A 21159-nucleotide genomic window follows, 5' to 3' on the forward strand; every position below is an offset into this window, starting at 1 on the left:
TCTCCAGGTTCGAAATCGAACCATCATCGTGACACAAAAGGGCAAGCCAGTCATCCTCAAAGTTCGGTTGTTCGAACAAAGCCCTGAATGAACTCTTTAGTTGTTTTATAATTAGATACTTTTGAACATTGTTTGAGAAAGTATTGTTTGAAATTTGTTTGAAATGGATGCTATCTGTTTAAAACCTATCTTGGTGCCGATTTGAATCGTTTGACTTTGATTTTAAACTGGTTTCAATAATTGGTGATTTTATTTCCGGGTGGAGTAGTGAGAAATGTTGTTTTGGTATTGTTTGAACCTTGGAAGGACGCAGACGGGATGTCTGGGGAGCGTTTTGTTGTATGCTTGAAAACCTCGAAATGATGCAGACGGGATTTCTAGGGAGCGTTTCGTTGTATGCTAGAAAACCTCCGAATGACGCAAACGGGATGTCTTGGGAGCGTTTTGTTGTATGCTTGAACCTCCAAGCGACGCAGGTTGAGGTCTGGGGAGCTTTTGGTTGTACCAGTCCTCTGAACTCATGGCCCGGACCTTTTTAGGTTATTTGTGGGACGAGTGACGAGGTAGTCGTTGAGTAGCTGCATACCGTAGACCGTTTGTCTCGGGGGAGTGCTCATCGACGCTGTTTGTTGTCTCTGTAACATGCATATGTGAGCAATTGTGTTGCATTGTGATGTGCCAACCACTAAATATTCCTAATTGGATGAGATTGCTTGGATATGTAATTTTAGTGCATCAAGACACCGTGGAAGATCAATGCGGTCTGGGTGTGATGGCTAATTTTACTACGCCGGAATACCAAGAGTTCCGATCTGGATAAGAGGAGAAGCCAACTCCTTGATCAAAAGAGCCGAAAGGAGAAGCCAACTCCTTAACAAAAAAACAAGCAAAATGATTGTCCCTCAGAATTTTTTTGGAGCTAACTTGAATTGTTTTGCAAATATGTCGTAATCGCGGATGATTACTTTCTTTCAAGAAGCGGGAATGTCACAAACTGTTGACGTGTCAAGTCACTGAAGAACAAAGCCAACCTTCAGATCACGGCCGAGGGGCCTAAACCCTAAGAAGAACAAGCAACAGCAGAAGAAGAAGTCCTACCAACTTATGGGACCCTGTCCGATGGGGCCCAAGTGACAAAGGAATTAAAATAAAGCAGGACCCACACACACACAAAAAAAGACTTACGTAGAAACTGATGACGTGGCAGATGTACGGATAGCCCGGATTTTGCGATGGTTGCTGACGTGGCAGCCTGTATGGATTTCCATGTTTCACGCTGACAGCCTTTACCGATTTCCGTGATTTGCGCTGGCTGATTTTCAGCGCCAACTTTTGGCCAGTTGCTTTTGAGTTTGAAGCTTTTCACTATAATTGCTTTTGGGCCTAGGGCCTTTAAATATGAGGCTACGGCTCATTCTCTGGCACTCTTCTGGGAGAAGGTGCAGAGCGTGGAGTACCGGCTTCTACTATGTTGATGCAATATAAAGAAATATCGAAAGGGGTGCCAAGATTTGGGGCCAATACTCTTTGGAGTGGAATTCTGCCACTCCGTGTCGCGTGTTGTCTCTCTTTCAGTTCAGTTCTTATTGAAGTGCTAAAAGTCTTTTCAGTCTGTTCTTTTCTATTGGCACTTGGTGCCTGTCTTGTGACAACCATAAACCATTTCAATAGACATTGACTCTAAGTACCGACGCACTAGATACGACACATCTAGCACTTGTTAATCCTTGTGCCTTATGCCCGTCAAACTTGACCTTCTGGCATACTAAACAACTGCGAACAAAGTTGTTCACATCCTTCTTGAGTCTCGGCCGAAAGAAATAACGCTCCACCTCCTTCAAGGTGGTGTCGATGCCGCGGTGACCCGTAAATGTTGGACAGTGGCACTATGTCAAAACCTTTTCCCTCAACGGCTGTGTAACAAACAACATTGTTTTCTTCATCAAGCAACCATCTCGTATGGAATATCCTGGCACTATCTCCCCATTCTGTATCCGAGTAAAAACATCGGTAAAATCCGGACCAGTGGCGTACTGGTCAACCATATCCTCGAAGCTTCTATGATGGATCGCGGAAATAGCCAAGACGAGGGGCTTCCGAGACAATGCATCTGCCACTAAATTTTTCTGTCCCTGAACATGGACAACCTGGAAGTGAAACTGTGACAAGATGTTAGCCCACCGCATCTGCTTTTCCGAAAGCTGACAAGAAGTAGCGTATACTCTGATGATCAGTAAAGATTGTGAAATCGACTCTGAGTAGATAATGTCGCTACAGAGTAAGAGCATGGATCACTGCCAATAGCTCTTTCTCATAACTCTGAGCTACCAATTCTAGCCTTGAAAACATTCTGCTTTCATAAGCAATCACATGGCCTTCTTGCATCAAGACGGCTCCCAGACTACGACCACAAGCATCACAATAAACTTCGAATGGCTTTTGCAAGTCTGGCAAAGCCAACACTGGTCTAGTAGTCAATTTTTCCTTAAGTGTCTGAAAGGCAGTCACTTCTGTCGGTCCCTACGAGAAAGGGACTCCTTTCTGGGTCAATAAGTGCAAAGGCGAAGCTACCTCTGCAAACTTCCGAGTGAACTGCCGGTAGTAAGAACACAAGCCCAAAAGCATGTAAACTCAAAAGCAAAAGGCCCAAAAACAGCCAGCGTTGCTCGCAGACATCCGTACAGCGATGCCACGTCAGCACCGTGAATCGCGAACGTCCGTACAGCCTACCACATCAGCAGCGTGAATTGCGGGCGTCCGTACAACCGCCATTTCAGCATTCTTTACGCATTATTTTAATGCTAAGTGTCCCTTTTGGCCCCTCGATAGTTGTCCATAAGTTGGAACAACTTATAATCTTCAGCTATAGGCCACTTGGATAGGCTCTATATAAGTTGGTAAAACTTTATCTGCCCTTTTGTCTAGGAGTTGGCTCTCCTTCTGCTCCGGTGTGTCCAGTTGGTCATGCCATGTCATCACTTTGTGACAATATAGACCAGGTACTTTACAGATGATACCATCATCAATTGGATTCCTGCCACCGCGACATAGTTTTCACCACGATATGTAGCATCACGCTTTGGGCCATGTGGAAGGCTCGTTGTGCCCACATTCTGGGCTCTCAATCCTCCCCTACGTCCTCCAATCTGACAGCCATTTGGACAGAGTTGCTGCATACTTTTCGCAGTTAGTGGGATTCTTCAGCTGGCTCCTCCATGGCAACAGAGCAGCGTTGATGCGTCTTTCTTCACAGATGGACGAGATCATCAGTTCTTTTCCGTCGAGATCATGGCCACATCACATGGCATTATGAACCGCCACAATGGTTCCTCTTACATTCATCATATAGGCCACCTTGATGTATACATAGTTCACTCCTTGTTAGCACACTTTTGTACTTCCTCTGGGTGATAGGCTGTTGTGCATCTCCGGAGGTCTCTTATGTACACAGAATACAACCCCCTTTTCTCGGAGAGAGAGAGAGAGAGAGAGAGAGAGAGAGAGAGAGAGAGAGAGAGAGAGAGAGAGAGAGAGAGAGAGAGAGAGAGAGAGAGAGAGAGAGAGAGAGAGAGAATTTTAACATGGTGGGAAACTATCCCAAGAGACCTTAAAGATCTATTTGACGAGAGAGTTGAACTCAAGACCTGTTATTCAAGAGGGAAATGGTATAACCAATCTACCACACTTGGAGAGAGACCACACTTGGATGGAAAGAGAGAAATGAAATGTTATATTAACGTCTTCAAAAAGCCAAAGTGACCTATGAGACCAGAAAGTTACAATGTGGTGGATCTGATACAAAGTCAGAGTAACAAGATGACAAAAATGAAATGACAAATGTATAAAATACTACTATGGAATCCTAAACTGCTAGGTGTGAACTAAGCAGCTAGCTGGGATAGCTAGATCACAAGAGATCTAGCATCGGTCGCTGGCGGATCTCATCAATCTCCTCCATGGTCAGTAGTTTGACCGGGCGTCGTGCATGTTGAGCCAAAGTGATCCGAATCCTCTGATGCACAGAGAGAGAGAGAGAGAGAGAGAGAGAGAGAGAGAGATCTCATGTAGTGTGGCTAGCAGTTTGCTTTCTACTCAGCAGAGCGGGTGTTCAGCATGGATTTCTCACTTGGGGATCTGTCTCATGGTTGATGCCGATGCCCATACCGCATCTTTTCTACGAGGGCTCAGACACAGATCCAGCTCTTATGCTTACCTTGACTGGTTATCGGCGAGGGACTTTCGCTATGTTACCACAGATTGCTTGGCAGGGGGATCCTCAGACACGTGATGAAGTTTTTTCAGTCATCACTAGCATTACACTATGGAATGTTTGGCGAGCTCGTTGTCTTAACATTCTCAGTGCGGCTCCACAGCTCCTTCAGGATACCCTCACTACCATTTGGCTGGACATCATTCACACGCTGGTTTGGCAGTGGGATTCTTCCTTAGGTACATCTCGAGCAGCCGAGGCTCGTCGCTTTGCCTTCCTTCGGCGTTGGGCCCGATCCTCACTCTTCTTCACACTTACAGGTGGCCAGATTACATGGCATTATGCCCCCCCTCGGTGGTTTCTCCTCCACTCATCACATAGACCACCATGAGATTGTTCTAGTCGAGTTGTCACTATAGTGGCTCTCACCCTTACATTTAGCTTGTACACCCCACGTGATAGGCTATTTTGGCATCCGCTGGGGATTATTTTGTACTCAGTAATATAAAGCCCTGACTTTTCCCAAAAAAGAGAGAGAGAGAGAGAGAGAGAGAGAGAGAGAGAGAGAGAGAGAGAGAGAGAGAGAGAGAGAGAGAGAGAGAGATAGATTTTATTATCGTCCTCGGAGGTCAAATATGACCTATGGTACCAAAGTTACATGTGATGTAGTATGTGTATGGCTGATGAGTGACTCTCGATGCTCCAAAATTGTAGTGATGAGAGTCGCAATGGAGAGCCCACACTTTGGTTGGGAGAGGAAAGTGTGTAGGTCTAAGTTATGGCTGAAAATGTGAGAGAAGCAAGTTCGGATGTGATCAAAAGCTGAGCACTCTAGTAGTGTGTGGTACTCAGACTCTCGAACTTGCAGTGAGCATAATGTGCACAATCGATTTGACTCTTCTCCATTGCCCCAACGCCCTATCTCGCATCGAAGGAAATGGGAGCTAAGCCGAATTGCTGCGATAGTGCGTATCGCGGACAAGGGAATAGGCTCAAGCATGTAAGTGTGAGTACGGTTTCCTCTCTCAGCAAAGAACATGGTTTTGTAGTTGGGGGCAATATAGGTGGTGTAATGTATGAAGCGTGACCCACCGGATTTCTCCCAAGCTGTAATACATTGGCGTTGTAGAAAAGCTTCATTCACTTGAGAGTCAATTGAAGCATCATGTAGCGAGTGTAATGCATCCCATCTCCCAAACCACTTCTTTATGTCTTGCATCCATCCCGTGCTCAAGATCTTGCTTTTATGTGTCTTTTGAACTTTTTTGCTTGCTTCCCATGCAATTGTAGGAAGTCGATGTGAGGGGTTTTGACGCATCTTTATCATGTACTCCACAACCCTTTCCATGCCCATAACCTCAATTGGAAGAGATCCCGACTCAAGAAGTAGGAGCATATATGGTGTTTGTGTCTTAACTTGGAGAAAGTTTGTAAGAAAACGCTTTTGGACATTCTCAAACTCTTTCTAAGTAGACTTTGAGATGCTCCCGCCCCACACTTCAACTCCATAAAGAAGAACCGGTGTCACCAATGCATCAAAAAGATACTTCTTGAGAACCCAACACTTGATGTTTCCTGCATTACACATGTTCTCAAATGCATAATATGCTCTCTTTCCCGCTTCCAAGCAACGCATAGCACATTCATGCCACTTGTGATTGGATGGAACCTCAAGGCCAAGGTACTTAAAGCTCTCAACAACTTCAAGTGTCTCGTTGTTGTACACAATGCATGGCTTCTCCTTATGGTTGGTTTTCACAAGCATAACCTTTGTTTTGGATTCATTTACAATCAGCCCACTATGCAAGAAAAAGTTCTCAAGGACAACCATAAGCTTTTGTGCATCTTCTAAAGTGTGTGCTAGAAGCACTACATCATCCGCATACAACAAAAGCATGATTACCGCATTGCAAATAGTGACCTCTTCAATGCCTTCTTCTTGCATAAAGTCAAGTACCATTTGTTCCAATTGATCGATGCATAGACCAAAGAGAGTTGGTGACAATGGACATCCTTGTTTAAGCCCAATAGTGCTTACAAAAATTTCTGAAATTTCTCTTCCCATGCGCAATTGACAAATCACCTTCTCATAGATTCGAGAAACCGCAAGCATAAACTCACTTGGCACTTGGAGTTCTTCCATCCTTCTCCACAAATTGTTACGTGGAATCATATCAAAGGCTTTCTTAAAGTCCACAAAACAACAATACAATCGCTCGCCTTTCAACCGACTTTCCTCCATGAGAACACGAAGAGTGACAAGATGATCAATGGTGCTATGGCATCGACGAAAACCCGCTTGTCCCTTTGCACGCTTGTCATTCTCTTCAGCCCAATCACTCAATTTCATCTCCATTATGCACCCAAACAACTTTGCCATAAGAGACCCAATCATTATAGTCCGGTAGTTGCTTACATTCTTTACATCCCCTCCTTTATGCAAAGGCTTAACCCAATTAGTACTCCAATCATAAGGCATACCATGTTGAAGTGCAAGGTTGAACATATCACACATCCACTCATGGGTAAAATCTCCCGTCCATTTGATCATCTCCGAGAGAGAGAGAGAGAGAGAGAGAGAGAGAGAGAGAGAGAGAGAGAGAGAGAGAGAGAGAGAGAGAGAGAGAGAGAGTGAAAACCCTGCGCGCGAACCCTGCTGCGAGCAACCCTGCGCACGCGACCTTGCTACTGCAACCCTGCGCACGTGCGAACCTTGCTGCTGCAATCCTGCGCGCGAACCCTGCTGCAGCCCGTCACCTCTAGTTCTTGCGCGCGCCCTGCTGCCTGCAGCCCCACGCGTCTTGGCCTTTGAGTCCCTGCAGCCCTTTCCTCAACCCCTCACTTCTCGAAACCCTAATCTCTGCAAACCCTAATTTCCTGAAACCCTAATTCCCCGAAAACCCTAATTCTCCGAAACCCTAACAGTCTGCCAACCCCACCTGTTTCAAACCTTCCCGTGTGCATCGTTCTAATATCTGCAAGGGAAGGAGAGAACGAGAGAGAGAGTGAAAGAGTTCAAGCTTCGCTTTGGGTCTTGCTTTTCCCGTTTACCAGTCTCGCCCATTCTTCATGGTGGCTTTGCCGGTCTTGAGTGCCACACACGGTGCTCCCTCACCAATTGCCTGTCGCGTGGATTGTACCGGTGACCTGTTGACACGCATTGACTCCAAAATTCAACACTTGACACAGCATGCCTTGGTTGGCCGGATGATTGGACAGTCTCCACCTCGCTCTTCTATACGTGATTGGTGTCAGACTGCACTGGGCACTACTCAGGGACGGGTCTCGGAACTTACATTACTTGGCAGAGGCATATTCATGGTACGTCTTTCAGATCCCGCCACTGCCTCAGCTCTCCTGGCTCGCTCTTATACTCTCTGATCGCAGAATGATATACTTGACGAGGTGGTATCCAGAGTTCACTACTGAGGAATTTGACAGTCGACATTTTATTCCTCGATTCCCTCTGACGCTTTCCTTCCCGGATATGCCTCTCCATTTTATTGATGAACATCTTCTTCAGATGATTGCTGCTCATTTTGGCACAGTAGTTCCAGGATCCTGCATCTTCTCATCTGGTCCACCTCGCATTTAGGTCTTGGTGTTTGGGGATACTACATTGCCAGATACAGTTACTGTGGCTGTGCGTGTTCGAGACTACTCTTGCTGAATGGTAGTCACTGGCCGCCTAGGACAATGTTTACGTTGTCACGAGATGGGACACTTGGCACGCGATTGCCCCACTCAGCCACGCCATCGGCGACAACAACAGACAGCTCGTGGCACCCACACTCAGCCACGTGGTCAGCCACAGCCGGTTCCTACTACTACTACTCGAGCACCTCAACAGCCTAAGGGTGCTCCCAGAGCTTCAACCGTCCATGTTCCTCCCTCTACTTCAGTTCCGACTGAGACTGCATGGCAGACAGTAGGTCGTAACCATTCCTTCCGTCCTCGTCAGCAACCCACCCCGCATGCAACCCCTAGTGTTACCTCTCCTGCTCCCTCTCAAGTTTCTGCCACTCCCTTACCCCCAGCTTCTCCTCCCCATTCTTCTTCCTCGGCCCAGGATCACTTACCTCTGCTACCAGCTCCTCCTTCACTTGTCATTCCCCTAACTGCTCCTTCCCCTATTCCCGAGGTCCCTATTCCCATGTAGATGGATCCTTCACCGTTGCTCCCTCTTCCTTTTCCTCCTCTCCCTCTCGCCCTTACTCCCCCCCCTCCACCTTCTGGTCCACCCCCTCCCTCAGCCGCCCATACTTATGTCCCACGCAGTTTTCTCAGCTCTTGCCCTCTTTTGTGGGGCACTCATCGAGCTGAAATGTGCGGTGACTCAGAAGGACCATTGCGGGTGCAGCTCTACCTTATGCACCACAAGCCAGGTTGTGTTCCCTCTTTAATAGGCAGTCGCTCTCAGCCTACCCATTCCTTTTTCCTTCCATTCCATGCAGCTCAGGAATGGACCGAGGATCAGGTTCTGCATTTTGTGCATGCACAAACTATGGCTCAGCTTAATTTATGGTTGACTACTTCCGCTCCAGATGTATTGTCTCCACACTTCCCTTCCTGTATTGGTGCAATGGAATGGAGTGATGTTTATGCTTGCTATTCATTGCCTATGATCATTCATGTATCCTCAGATGTGGTGCTTCCTATGTCTATGCGCATTTGGGGTGTTAAAACTGCAGCATCGGTCATGCAATGTAAACAAGCTGAGGTCCGCAGTTGGTGCAATGAGACGCCATATTTTAGAGAGGGCTTGCGGGTTGCTTTCCTCCTGCCAGAAGCTCATCCCTTGGATGGCCCAGCTGCCTCCAAGAAGATGCGCAGTTAGTCAGATGCTTTACCAATTCTTCCATGCAGACTATGGATTTACATGTAGTTTCTTGGAATACTAATGGTTTACAGACTTCTCGGGTAATAGGTTCACGCAAGCTTTTACTTCGCAGAGATTTACATGCTTATATAGTAGGCACTGTGGATATATTACTAGTACAGGAGCATAAGATTGACACTCCCTTTGGTAATCTCATGCCCTCGGGCGCTCACACCTTTTTGGGAGCCTGCTCTAGGCATTCATGGACAGAGTTGCGGTGTATGCATTTCAGTGGGGCCACGATACTTGGCATCAGTTCAACAGCATGGCACCCTTGTCACTGGCAGAGCAATCTATGTTTCTATCTGGATTCGGGACTCTACCATTGGCTTTATGTCAGTATATGCACCCACTACTCCTCGGGAGAGAGCTACTTTTTGGTCTTCCTTTGTTGCTGCTCTACCTGCTGTGGACTCTTGGGTTGTTGGAGGCGATTTCAACAACGTCGAGAGCGACTCTGATTGGCGATCGCTCACTCCTCTAGTTCTATCATCCATTTCTCCAGATGAGCAGCCAGCTTGGGACCTCTCAGATCATTTTCCCATCTCATTGTTTCTCTCTTTCACTAGATCCGCTGCACAGAGACGAGGCTGCCGCATCCCTGACAGTGTTCTCACCACTGAAGTTTTGCAGCAGCAGATTCGCGACTTGTGGTCCACGGGTGCTTATTGTGGTCCCCCTGGAGCCCATTGCATTACTCAGTCTAGTATTTACTGCCGTGATCAGACTGCTAGTATTCATCGTCAGTTGAGAGTACGTGAGTCTGACCTCCACATTCCTCTTGGCTCCACACAGCGCTTGCTTGAGGAGTGGCCTCAGGATGCTTATCTCGCTGCTAGACAGACAGAACTCACACAGGAAATTCGTAGTGTACAGGAGGCTAGGTCTGAGTTCACTCATCATGCTTCAGTATCTCATTGGATAGCTAAAGCTGATCAAATGAATAAGGACTTCTTCACTACGCATAAAGAGCGTCCTGCTGGCACCACCCTCAGGACTTTGTGCGATGCTCAAGGAACACTTCATATGCATCCTGATGTTATTCTTGATATGTCTGCAGATTATTTTGAGGCATTGTTCACTGCTGATGTATGCACTACTGAGGTTTTACTTGCCCGTGAGCAGATCTGGCAGCACACTCGCCATCGTTGTACAGACACTATGGCAGAGATCTTGTTGGCCCCATTCACACTTGCAGAGCTTCATGATGCTATCTAGAGTCTAGATCCATCTTCCTGTCCAGGCGAGGACGGCCTCACTAGAGCTTTCTTTGGGATGTATTGCATATACCACTGCTTCGTGGTTGTCAGGATATCTTTTCATCAGGCTATATGCATCCAGATCTTTGTTCAGGTCTCATATCTCTTATTCCGAAAGGGGGTGACACCACTCAGCTTCGCCAATGGAGACCTATTACTCTACTCCCTTCGGTCTATAAAATATTAGCGTTACTGATCAGCCATCGCTTGCGACCGTTCTTACCAGATATTATTCACACTTCTTAGACAGGCTTTGTTATGGATCGATGCATACTGGATAATATCTTCACTTTTTATGAGGCAGTAGAGTGGGCCAGTTCATCTTCTGAACCTCTCGCTTTTTTCATCCTTGACTTCGAGAAAGCATACGATCGTGTTGAGTGGGAGTTTCTCGAAGGATCATTGGCCAGGATGGGTTTCCCTTCGAGATGGATCTCAGGCATTTCCGCTCTCTTCAGAACTGCCAGCAGTGCTATTACTATTGGTGGTCGTGTCAGTCGCAGTTTTGAGCTCTCTCGATCTGTCCGTCAGGGATGCCCTTTAGCAGCATATCTGTATCTGTTTGTGGGAGAGACTATGTCAGACTTTCTTTGTGCTCAGAGTCATGCATTTCGTGGCTTGACCATGCCAGTACCTTCAGCTCCGGACCTTATCGATCAGGAGTTTGCTGATGACACTATGCTGATGTTGCGCTATTTGCTAGCAGCTCTTGATGCCATGCGGGGAGCCTTGGAGGTTTTTTGCATTGCCAGTGGTGCACGCATTAACTGGCATAAATCCTATGGGTTATTGGTTGGCAGTGATGACATACCTACTTGGGGGGTAACTGATGGTTTCACATGGCTACAGCCAGGTCAGACATGCAGATATCTGGGCTTTCAGGTTGGATTTGACGTTTCCTCACATCAGCAGTTTGCACCTGTGCTACAGTCTATTCGCAGGAAGCTTTGTCATTGGTCTTCACGTCATCTGTTGTTGGCTGGCCGTGCATTGGTCGCCAACCAGGTCATTCTGGCTACAGTATGGTATACCGCCTCCTGTTGGATGCTACATTCTGGTGTGATAGCTCAGCTACGCAGACTCGTGCCGAACTTTTTATGGAGTGGCACAGATGGGACTACTGATACTCGTGCTCGAGTTCGCTGGTCCACGATTATTCGTCCTAGATCAGAAGGGGGCCTTGGCATTATTGATCCAGAATTATAGAGCCGCGCCCTTCTTACCAAGCTTATTGTTCGGGGTCTTTTTCTCGGCCAAGAACCTTGGAAGATGCTTCTTCAGGCCGCTCTTTCCACAGCGACTCCGCGCCTCGGCACTAGAGATGGCCATACTTGGCAAACAGGTATCGTTTTCTCTTTACAGATGCCCCCTTGTGCACCAACACTCTCTCACCCTTCCTTCGATCGCTCCTTCAGATTTGGGTATCCATGCGACGCGTTATCAATCGCTCACCTCCCTCATGCCGTGAGGAGATTGAGCGCCAGCCTCTCATTTGGAATGATGCAGTTCTTGATTCTTCGGTTAATCCATCCCGTCAGCTTGGAGAGAGGACTCACATTGACTGGGCTGCTTGGGACACTGGCCCTACTGCCTCTATGCGGTTGTTTCATGAGACACGTATGCTGGATGCAGATTTTGTGGCAGAACATTATGACATTGGTCGCGGGGTAACAGACATACTGCTTGAGATTGGCTCCGCCATTCCTTCACACTGGGACGCAGTCATGCGAGGCACAGTTCAGATGCCTCCACATTGTGGCTTGGAAGGCCTCTTTTCTCAGAGCACTCTCTTATTAGTTCGTTTCGACACTATGCTGTTCACAGTTGATACTGACCACTCTTCGGGGATGCATACTAGGCTGACATATGCTACTACCTCTCCGCGCCTTGTCTACCCCGATGCTCGTTGGGAGGCCATACGAGTAGTTGGATCCCGCGGGAAGCGTCGTTGTGTTGACCCCCGTTTCGCTTCCGCTGATGCTGCACTTTGGAGGCTTTGGGTGTGGGAGGGTCGTGCCCTATCTTAGCTTTATTGGGACCCAGGAGAGTGGCATTGGCCTCACTCTAACCCCACCGGCGCACATGTATCATTCTTTGAGTATACAGTCAGAATTGGAAGATTCGCATTGATGAGACAGCACCCAGAGCAGCCCACTCGTATGCGTTTCTGGTTACATTTAGGTCTCTCACATGCCTATCTACGGCAATTTTGGTCAGCGATCTGGGATTTACATGTGGCTCGTTGTATTTCCTTTTTCCTCTGGATGACTGCACATGCAGGACTTCCAGTTGGGACTTGGTTAGCTTCTATGGGTCACGATCCGTTATGTACTCGCTGTTCTTTGTGCCTACCTGAGTCTCCTGCACACTGCCTTTGGTCATGCTCGTCTTCTCATGTAGTTTGGCTAGCAGTTTGCTTTTTACTTAGCAGAGCTGGTGTTCAGCATGGATTTCTCACTTGGGGATCTGTTTCCTGGTCGATGCCGATGCCCGGACCGCATCTTTTCTATGAGGGCTCAGATACAGACCCAGCTCTTATGCTTACCACGATTGGTTACCGACGAGGGACTTTGGCTATGTTACCACAGATTGCTTGGCAGGGGGATCCTCAGACACGTGATGAAATCTTCTCAGTCATCATTAGCATTGCACTCTGGAATGTTTGGAGAGCTCGTTGTCTTCATATTCTCAGTGCGGCACCTCAGCTCCTTCCGGATATCCTCACTGCCATTTGGCTGGACATCATTCACACCCTCATTTGGCAGTAGGATTCTTCCTCAGGTACATCTAGAGCAGCCGAGGCTCGTCGATTTGATTTCCTTCGTCGTTGGTCAAGATCTCCACTCTTCTTCACACTTACAGGTGGACAGATTACATGGCATTATGCGCCTCCTCAGTGGTTCCTCCTCCACTCATCATATAGAGCACCATGAGATTATTCTAGTCGAGTTGTCACTATAGTGGCTCTCAACCTTACATTCAGCTTGTACACCCCACGTGATAGGCTATTTTGGCATCCGCTGGGGATTATCTTGTACTCAGTAATATACAGCCCTGATTTTTCCAAAAGAGAGAGAGAGAGAGAGAGAGAGAGAGAGAGAGAGAGAGAGAGAGAGAGAGAGAGAGAGAGAGAGAGAGAGAGAGAGAGAGAGAGAGGGAGAGAGAGAGAGAGAGAGAGAGAGAGAGAGAGAGAGAGAGAGAGAGAGAGAGAGAGAGAGAGAGAGAGAGAGAGAGAGAGATGATGAAATGAAATGAAATGTAATGTTATATTAACGTCTTCAAAAGGCCATAGTGACCTTTGAGACCAGAAAGTTACAAGGTGGTGGATCTGATACAAAGTTAGAGTAGCAAAATAACCTAATCAACAGTACAAAACAAAGATATATATTATGGGATTCTAGATTGGTCGATGTGAGCTAAGCCGAAAACTAAGCAAAAATGGGCGGCTAGTTGGGATAGCTGAATCAGAAAAGATCTAGCATCGGTCGTTGGCGAATCTTCTCAATTTCCTCCATGGTTAGTAGTCTGACCGGGCGCCGTGCATGCCTGGCCAGCGTGCTCTGAATCTTTTGACGTAGCCTCCGTCGATGCTGTGTAGTCCTGCGCAGTCGTGGGCGCCTGGATTTCCCCAGTTCAATCGCTCGGTCAATCAATGTGCCTCTGGTGTGAGACGGGGGGGAGCTCTGCTGTGGGAGTGGCTCTTGCGGCTGTCCCGTGTCTGCTCTGAAGAAGTCTGTAATCCTTCTTTGAGACTGGTTAGCCTCGCCATTCATCAGGCTCTCTCTGTGTCTGCTCAGCTCGAGCAAGAACAAACCCAGGCATCTCTGATCTTCGTATCCCATTACTCTTGAGAGTGGTCCAAAACCCTCTCTGAACAAGCAATGGAAGCGGCCTCGTATCTCGTAGTAGACGGGGCAGCGGCATGGATAATGCAGCTCTGTCTCAGGTTCCATGTCACACAAGGGGCATGTCCTGGGCTTTGCTGGTACTCCGCTGTATCTCCCGGTTTCAATCCGCATCTGGTGAGACGATGTGCGTAACTGGCCAATAGCACACCGTATCCCATGAGACAGGTGGGTATCCATGTATCTGGGTCTCATCACAAAACCATCTTCCGTAAGCTGGAGAAGGTGGTCTCTGTAGAAAGCCATCTTTGTGCCCAGTTCTTGTGCTGGTTGTATCCATGTCCTCCTGATGTCTAGCTGGGTCAGGTCTTGGCGGATGAGCTTGGTGATCTCCGACTGTGTAAGAATGAGAGATGGTGCATCCAATGAGTACTGGAATGGTGGCAGCCTGTCTATGCTGAACCCATGCGCCTGAAACCATGATGTCATCTCCCCATACCAGCATGTTGTATCTCCTTGTATGGCTAACTGTCGAGAGGACTCAAGTGCTATGCGAGCATATCTGTCTCTGGGAAGTTCCCATGTGCGGTTTATGAAGGAGATTGATCTGGTGAGTGCCTCTACCACTAGTGGGGGGGCCGCCAGCTCTGCTCGGATAATGGCCCGTGGTACTGATGCCTTGGCTCTAATGAGCCGCGAGATCATAGAGACGAGAGGCTTCTCCATGTTCCCCCATCCGTCTGTGCGACCCAGTCTCTCGTGGTGATCCAATGAATGAGAGAGAGAGAGAGAGAGAGAGAGAGAGAGAGAGAGAGAGAGAGAGAGAGAGAGAGAGAGAGAGAGAGAGAGAGAGAGAGAGAGAGAGAGAGAGAGAGAGAGAGAGAGAGAGAGAGAGAGAGAGAGAGAGAGAGAGAGAGAGAGAGAGAGAGAGAGAGGAGAGAGAGAGAGAGAGAGAGAGAGAGAGAGAGAGAGAGAGAGAGAGAGAGAGAGAGGAGAGAGAGAGAGAGAGAGAGAGAGAGAGAGAGAGAGAGAGAGAGAGAGAGAGAGAGAGAGAGAGAGAGAGAGGAGAGAGAGAGAGAGAGAGAGAGAGAGAGAGAGAGAGAGAGAGAGAGAGAGAGAGAGAGAGAGAGAGAGAGAGAGAGAGAGAGAGAGAGAGAGAGAGAGAGAGAGAGAGAGAGAGAGAGAGAGATGGGACTACTGATACTCGTGCTCGAGTTCGCTGGCCCACGATTATTCGTCCTAGATCAGAGGGTGGTCTTGGCATTATTGATCCAGAATTACAGAGCCGTGCCCTTCTTACCAAGCTTATTGTTCGGGGTCTTTTTCCCGGCCAAGAACCTTGGAAGATGCTTCTTCAGGCCGCTCTTTCCACAGCGACTCCGCGCCACGGCACTAGAGATGGCCATACTTGGCAAATAGGGTATCGTTTTCTCTTTACGGATGCCCCCTTGTGCACCAGCACTCTCTCACCCTTCATCCGATCGCTCCTTCAGATTTGGGTATCCATGCAACGAGCTATCAAACGCTCACCTCCCTCATGCCGTGAGGAGATCGAGCGCCAGCCTCTCATTTGGAATGATGCAGTTCTTGATTCTTCGGTTAATCCACCCCGTCAGCTTGGAGAGCGAACTCACATAGATTGGGCTGCTTGGGACACTTGGCCCTGCTGCCTCTATGCGGCTATTTCATGAGACACGTCTGCTGGATGCAGATTTTGTGGGGGAACATTATGACATTGGTTGCGGGGTAACAGACAGACTGCTTGAGATTGGCTCTGCCATTCCTTCACACTGGGACGCAGTCATGCGAGGCACAGCTCAGATGCCTCCACATTGTGGCTGGGAAGGCCTCTTTACTCAGAGCACTCTCTTATTAGTTCGTTTCGACACCATGCTGTTCACAGTTGATACTGACTACTCTTCGGGGATGCATGCTAGGCTGACATATGCTCCTACCTCTCCGCGCCTTGTCTACCCCGGCGCTCGATGGGAGGCCATATGAGTAGTTGGCTCCCGCGGGAAGCATCGTTGTGTTGACCTCCGTTTTACTCCCGCTGATGCTGCACTTTGGAGGCTTTGGGTGTGGGAGGGTCGTGCCCTATCTCAGCTTTATTGGGACCCAGGAGAGTGGCATTGGCCTCACTCTAACCCCACCGGCGTACATGTATCATTCTTTGAGTACACAGTCAGAATTGGAAGATTCGCTTTGATGAGACAGCACCCAGAGCAGCCCACTGGTATGCGTTTCTGGTTACATTCAGGTCTCTCCCATGCCTATCTACAGCAATTTTGGTCAGCCATCTGGGATTTACATGTAGCTTGTCGTATTTCCTTTTTCCTGTGGATGACTGCACATGCGGGACTTCCAGTTGGGACTTGGTTAGCTTCTATGGGTCATGATCCGTTATGTACTCGTTGTTCTTTGCGCCTACCTGAGTCACCTGCACACTGCCTTTGGTCATGCTCGTCTTCTCATGCAGTTTGGCTAGCAGTTTGCTTTTTACTTAGCAGAGCTGGTGTTCAGCATGGATTTCTCACTTGGGGATCTGTCTCCTGGTTGATGCCGATGCCCGGACCGCATCTTTTCTATGAGGGCTCAGACATAGATCCAGCTCTTATGCTTACCATGACTGGTTACCGGCGAGGGACTTTGGCTATGTTACCACAGATTGCTTGGCAAGGGGATCCTCAGACACGAGATGAAATCTTCTCAGTCATCACTAGCATTGCACTCTGGAATGTTTGGAGAGCTCGTTGTCTTCATATTCTCAGTGCAGCTCCCCAGCTCCTACCAGATACCCTCACTGCCATTTGGTTGGACATCATTCACACCCTCATTTGGCAGTGGGATTCTTCCTCAGGTACATCTAGAGCAGCCGAGGCTCGTCGATTTGACTTCCTTCGGCATTGGGCCCGATCTCCACTCTTCTTCACACTTACAGGTGGACAGATTACATGGCATTATGCACCTCCTCAGTGGTTTCTCCTCCACTCTTCATACAGACCACCATGAGCTTGTTCTAGTCGAGTTGTCACTATAGTGGCTCTCAACCTTACATTCAGCTTGTACACCCCACGTGATAGGCTATTTTGGCATCCGCTGGGGATTATCTTGTACTCAGTAATATATAGCCCTGCTTTTTCCAAAAAAGAGAGAGAGAGAGAGAGAGAGAGAGAGAGAGAGAGAGAGAGAGAGAGAGAGAGAGAGAGAGAGAGAGAGAGAGAGAGAGAGAGAGAGAGCCAGCCAATTTGCAGGGTCTTTCAGAGGAGATTACAGTTGCTTCGTATGTAGGTGGCGATGTGGATTTGCAAGCTCTGATAGCTACATCGCTTCCTTCAGTTCCTCCAAAGACGGTAACTGAGCAAATTTTTGAGAATTGGCAACAGTGGAAAGCTCCAAAGCTAGGTAACCAGCCATTGAGCCTATTTATTGGGATTCTCTCTTCAAGTAATCATTTTGCGGAGAGAATGGCTATAAGGTCAACTTGGTTTCAAGATCGGAGAATCCAATCTGCAGAAGTTGTGGCACGGTTTTTTGTTGCTTTGGTAAGAATGGTTGGTTTAGTTAGCACGTGCATTTGGATTATTGTTCTGTCTATATTGAAAATTGTTGGTCTGTATTTCTACCTAAACAGCATCGGGACACAGAGATCAATATTCAGATGAAAAAGGAAGCTGAGTACTATGGCGACATGGTTATACTGCCGTTTATGGATGAGTATGATCTTGTTGTGTTGAAAACTCTGGCTATCTGTGAGTATGGGGTATGCTCTAACCATTTCTCAGAACTTTGTTTTAACTTTTGATGATATTTTGTTGTGTTGAAATTAATGGGATGCTTTTGAATCAGATACGCAATGTGACCACGAAGTATATTATGAAGTGTGATGACGACACCTTCATTAGAGTTGATGCTGTGTTGGATGAACTCATGACAGTAAAACAAGCAGAGAGCTTGTACATGGGAAACATGAATATGTTCCACAGACCGTTACGCATGGGGAAGTGGGCTGTCACTTTCGAGGTATTATCATGATGGCTGAGTTATGTATGTTGATAAAGAATGATAGTCCATAAAGACAAAACCATCAGTGAATTATCATGATGTATGCTGAGGTATTATCATGATGGCTGAGTTATGTATGTTGATAAAGAACGATAGTCCATAAAGACAAAACCATCAGTGAAGTAATCTAAAATTGCTCAGAGAGTCGTTTTGGCATATACCTGTGTGCGTGTTTTATGATGTCGGGACTTCCTGGGCTTGGATCCCTAATTGTACCTTGAAATTTTGCAGGAGTGGCCTGATGAGGAATATCCTACTTATGCAAATGGACCAGGCTATATCATTTCACGAAACATCGCAAGCTTCATTTTAGCGCAGAAGAGAAGAAAGGAACTGGAAGTAAGCTCTCATACTAGTGTCCCTAATTTGGAACTGTGTGTCAATTAGAATTTATGATACTGATTTACCTGCGTTTGCGAGTTTCCAGCTATTCAAGATGGAGGATGTGAGTATGGGATTGTGGGTCAAGCAATATCAACAATCTGGCGAAAGTGTGCAATATGTTAACATTTGGAAGTTTTTCCAAAGCGGATGCGAGGATGGCTACATAATAGCGCATTATCAGTCGCCTCGGCATATGCTCTGCCTGCACAAGAAGCTGCTGAAAGGTGATGCTAATTGCTGCCACTAGGACATGGGGAGCCAAAGCAATATAACCTGTACAAGTACGGCTCGATTTTTTCCCCTCAAATTGCCTTTGTTTGACAAGTGGCAACCATCCCAGGGTGACAATACAGAGGATTCAAGTGTGGTATCGATTGAATCCTATATACGTGAGAACCGTTCACACTCTCGAAAGCGGGGGTTTCGCAGGTGCTGAGATGCGATACCACTTCTGCTGCTTACTGGGCAGAATTCAATTATAGCAGTCAACTAGTATATGCAGAATGATGGCAAAAGATGTTCCTCTTTATAGGCATATTTGGCATGATTTAGATTCTAAGAGTATACATGCCGACAGAGTTGTAACCTCGGATGTGTGGGTGCGTAAAGGCTCAGGTTTAACACCCAGCGACATCTCTCAAATTCCAGTTGGACCTCAAAATTCTACATGCTAACTATAAAATGCCCCATTTTAGTATATCTGAGTGCTTGATGTACAACCTATGCTGCTAATTTCCATAAGGCTGCAAACGAGGGAAACTGTCACTTACCCAAGCATCTACTTAAATGACCTTAACTTGAAGATCAACCGTTGATGCTTTCAAGTGTGGATATTTTGAAATTCAAGTGGCTACAATTTTTGAATATTTTACAGCTCTAATAATCCCCTTGATATCTAGGTTTTTTTTTTGTTCCTTGAAGCTTTTTATGGGTTTTTTTAAAATTTCGTGAGCAACCATGGTTCACCACATTCTTTGTGCAACCACTCTTAATATTTTTTTTCTAATTTTTATATATATATATACATATTTTTCCCTAGAGTATACCTATACTACATAGTATTTAATTGTTTTCCTTACTAACCTTTTTTTGGGCATTGGGAAGATGTGAGCAAAAACCATTGGTTTATCAACACATAATGTTTGCAATAGATAAGGTAGGTTTGGTAATTCGTGGGTCGTTGAAGTAGTGACCCACTTAAATGCATCTAGTGGTCGAAAGGGCATGGAAGTCAAACTTTTGAGCTTCAACAAGTGGCTCCAAGGGTTGTTGCTTAGTCAAGAAGTCGTGAGCAAAATTTTGTTTATCATTCATGAAAGTTGTGAACCAGATGGCCTGTTGGGATTCTGTCTCGTTGGGATTTTGTCCCGTGGTCGATAGGGCTCAAAGTTTTGAAGGTTAGGGGAGCCTTCCAATAGCGCTAGCGCTTGGGCTTGGGCTTGGGGGGGGGGGGGGGGGGGGGGGGTGGTGTTCCACGGTGGCGGTACAGAGACAGTGAGAGGAGGAAAGTCGACACGGAGCCTACTAAGAGGCGGTTATCCATGCAAGCATTTCCAAGTTAAGGGGGCACTTGTCCAGTGCTCGTTCACCTACTAAAAATAGCCGGTGGTGCTCTATAAAACAATATTTTGCATTCATTTTTGGGGTCTTTGCTCATACCAAGGAGGTTTTTTGCCATTTTGTGTTGCGTGGCCAGAGAGGGCTGTCGGTTTTTGACTTTGAGCTCGTTAATGCGTGTGCCGGCATTTTTACATGGCTTGTAACATCTAATGGCCTAGTAACTTGTGTAGCAGAAAATAGCATGAACATAGTGAGCATTTCATTAGAATAGATTCCTAATGAGAATAACAAGAGTGCTTGGGTGGAGAGAGCAAAAACAAGTATAACACCTAGTTAGATAGCATGAACAATACTTCAAAAGAGAGAGAAATTAAGCTATTGACAACAGTTGAGGACTGGATTTACATGGAGCCGGTCCCCCCTCCAAAAGGTTTTGTATTATGGTTTCTCCCATCAAGAGAGACATTTTACAATACAATACTTTGTGTTCCTTCAATACTAGCTAGTGCAATGAAGATGAAAACTTCAATCACTAAGCAAAAACTTATTAAACACAACATCAATTCCCTCACGGTCTCAGACCCAAGACCTCACACACATTCGAAGATGGTGAGAGCTAGAGGGGTATGAGAGTAGATTGAGAGGAAGGAGTAGTCTTACGAGAAAGATGTCCTCACATAATCACTCATATTAGCATAGCTTAGCTTAGTAATTAGCATGGTAGAGGAGATGAGCATGCATTGAAGCTTGGCTCTTGGTTGGATTTGCATCACAAAGCCAAGAGTTATTGGTGTAGGCCTCCCTTCTCACAAGCTTGGAGTAGGTGATAAGCTTTCCATTAAAGCTAGAGAGAAGGAGAGATATAGTCTTCTTGCTTTACACATAGACTAGTGTGAGTGTGTATGCCATAATGCCTTTGAAAAATCAGCCCCCTCTCTCTCTCTTGGTCGACCCGTC

The 21159-nt window shown here is 46.9% G+C and overlaps 1 protein-coding gene across 1 annotated transcript in view; it reads left to right on the top strand.

Moving 5' to 3' along the window:
* Nucleotides 1-19461, top strand: part of LOC147418545 (hydroxyproline O-galactosyltransferase GALT6-like) — a 46707-nt gene extending 27246 nt beyond the window's left edge. The window contains exons 3-7 of the mRNA XM_086506850.1: nucleotides 17448-17738; nucleotides 17828-17956; nucleotides 18043-18216; nucleotides 18490-18597; nucleotides 18686-19461. Of these exons, the coding sequence (XP_086362976.1) occupies nucleotides 17448-17738; nucleotides 17828-17956; nucleotides 18043-18216; nucleotides 18490-18597; nucleotides 18686-18889 (906 nt within the window). The 3' untranslated portion in view covers nucleotides 18890-19461. The remainder of the gene's footprint in view (nucleotides 1-17447; nucleotides 17739-17827; nucleotides 17957-18042; nucleotides 18217-18489; nucleotides 18598-18685) is intronic.
* Nucleotides 19462-21159: the final 1698 nt, after the last annotated feature.

This window comes from Adiantum capillus-veneris, chromosome 30, assembly GCF_014529385.1.
Source record: "Adiantum capillus-veneris isolate H3 chromosome 30, ASM1452938v2, whole genome shotgun sequence".
Classification (NCBI taxonomy): Eukaryota; Viridiplantae; Streptophyta; class Polypodiopsida; order Polypodiales; family Pteridaceae; genus Adiantum; species Adiantum capillus-veneris.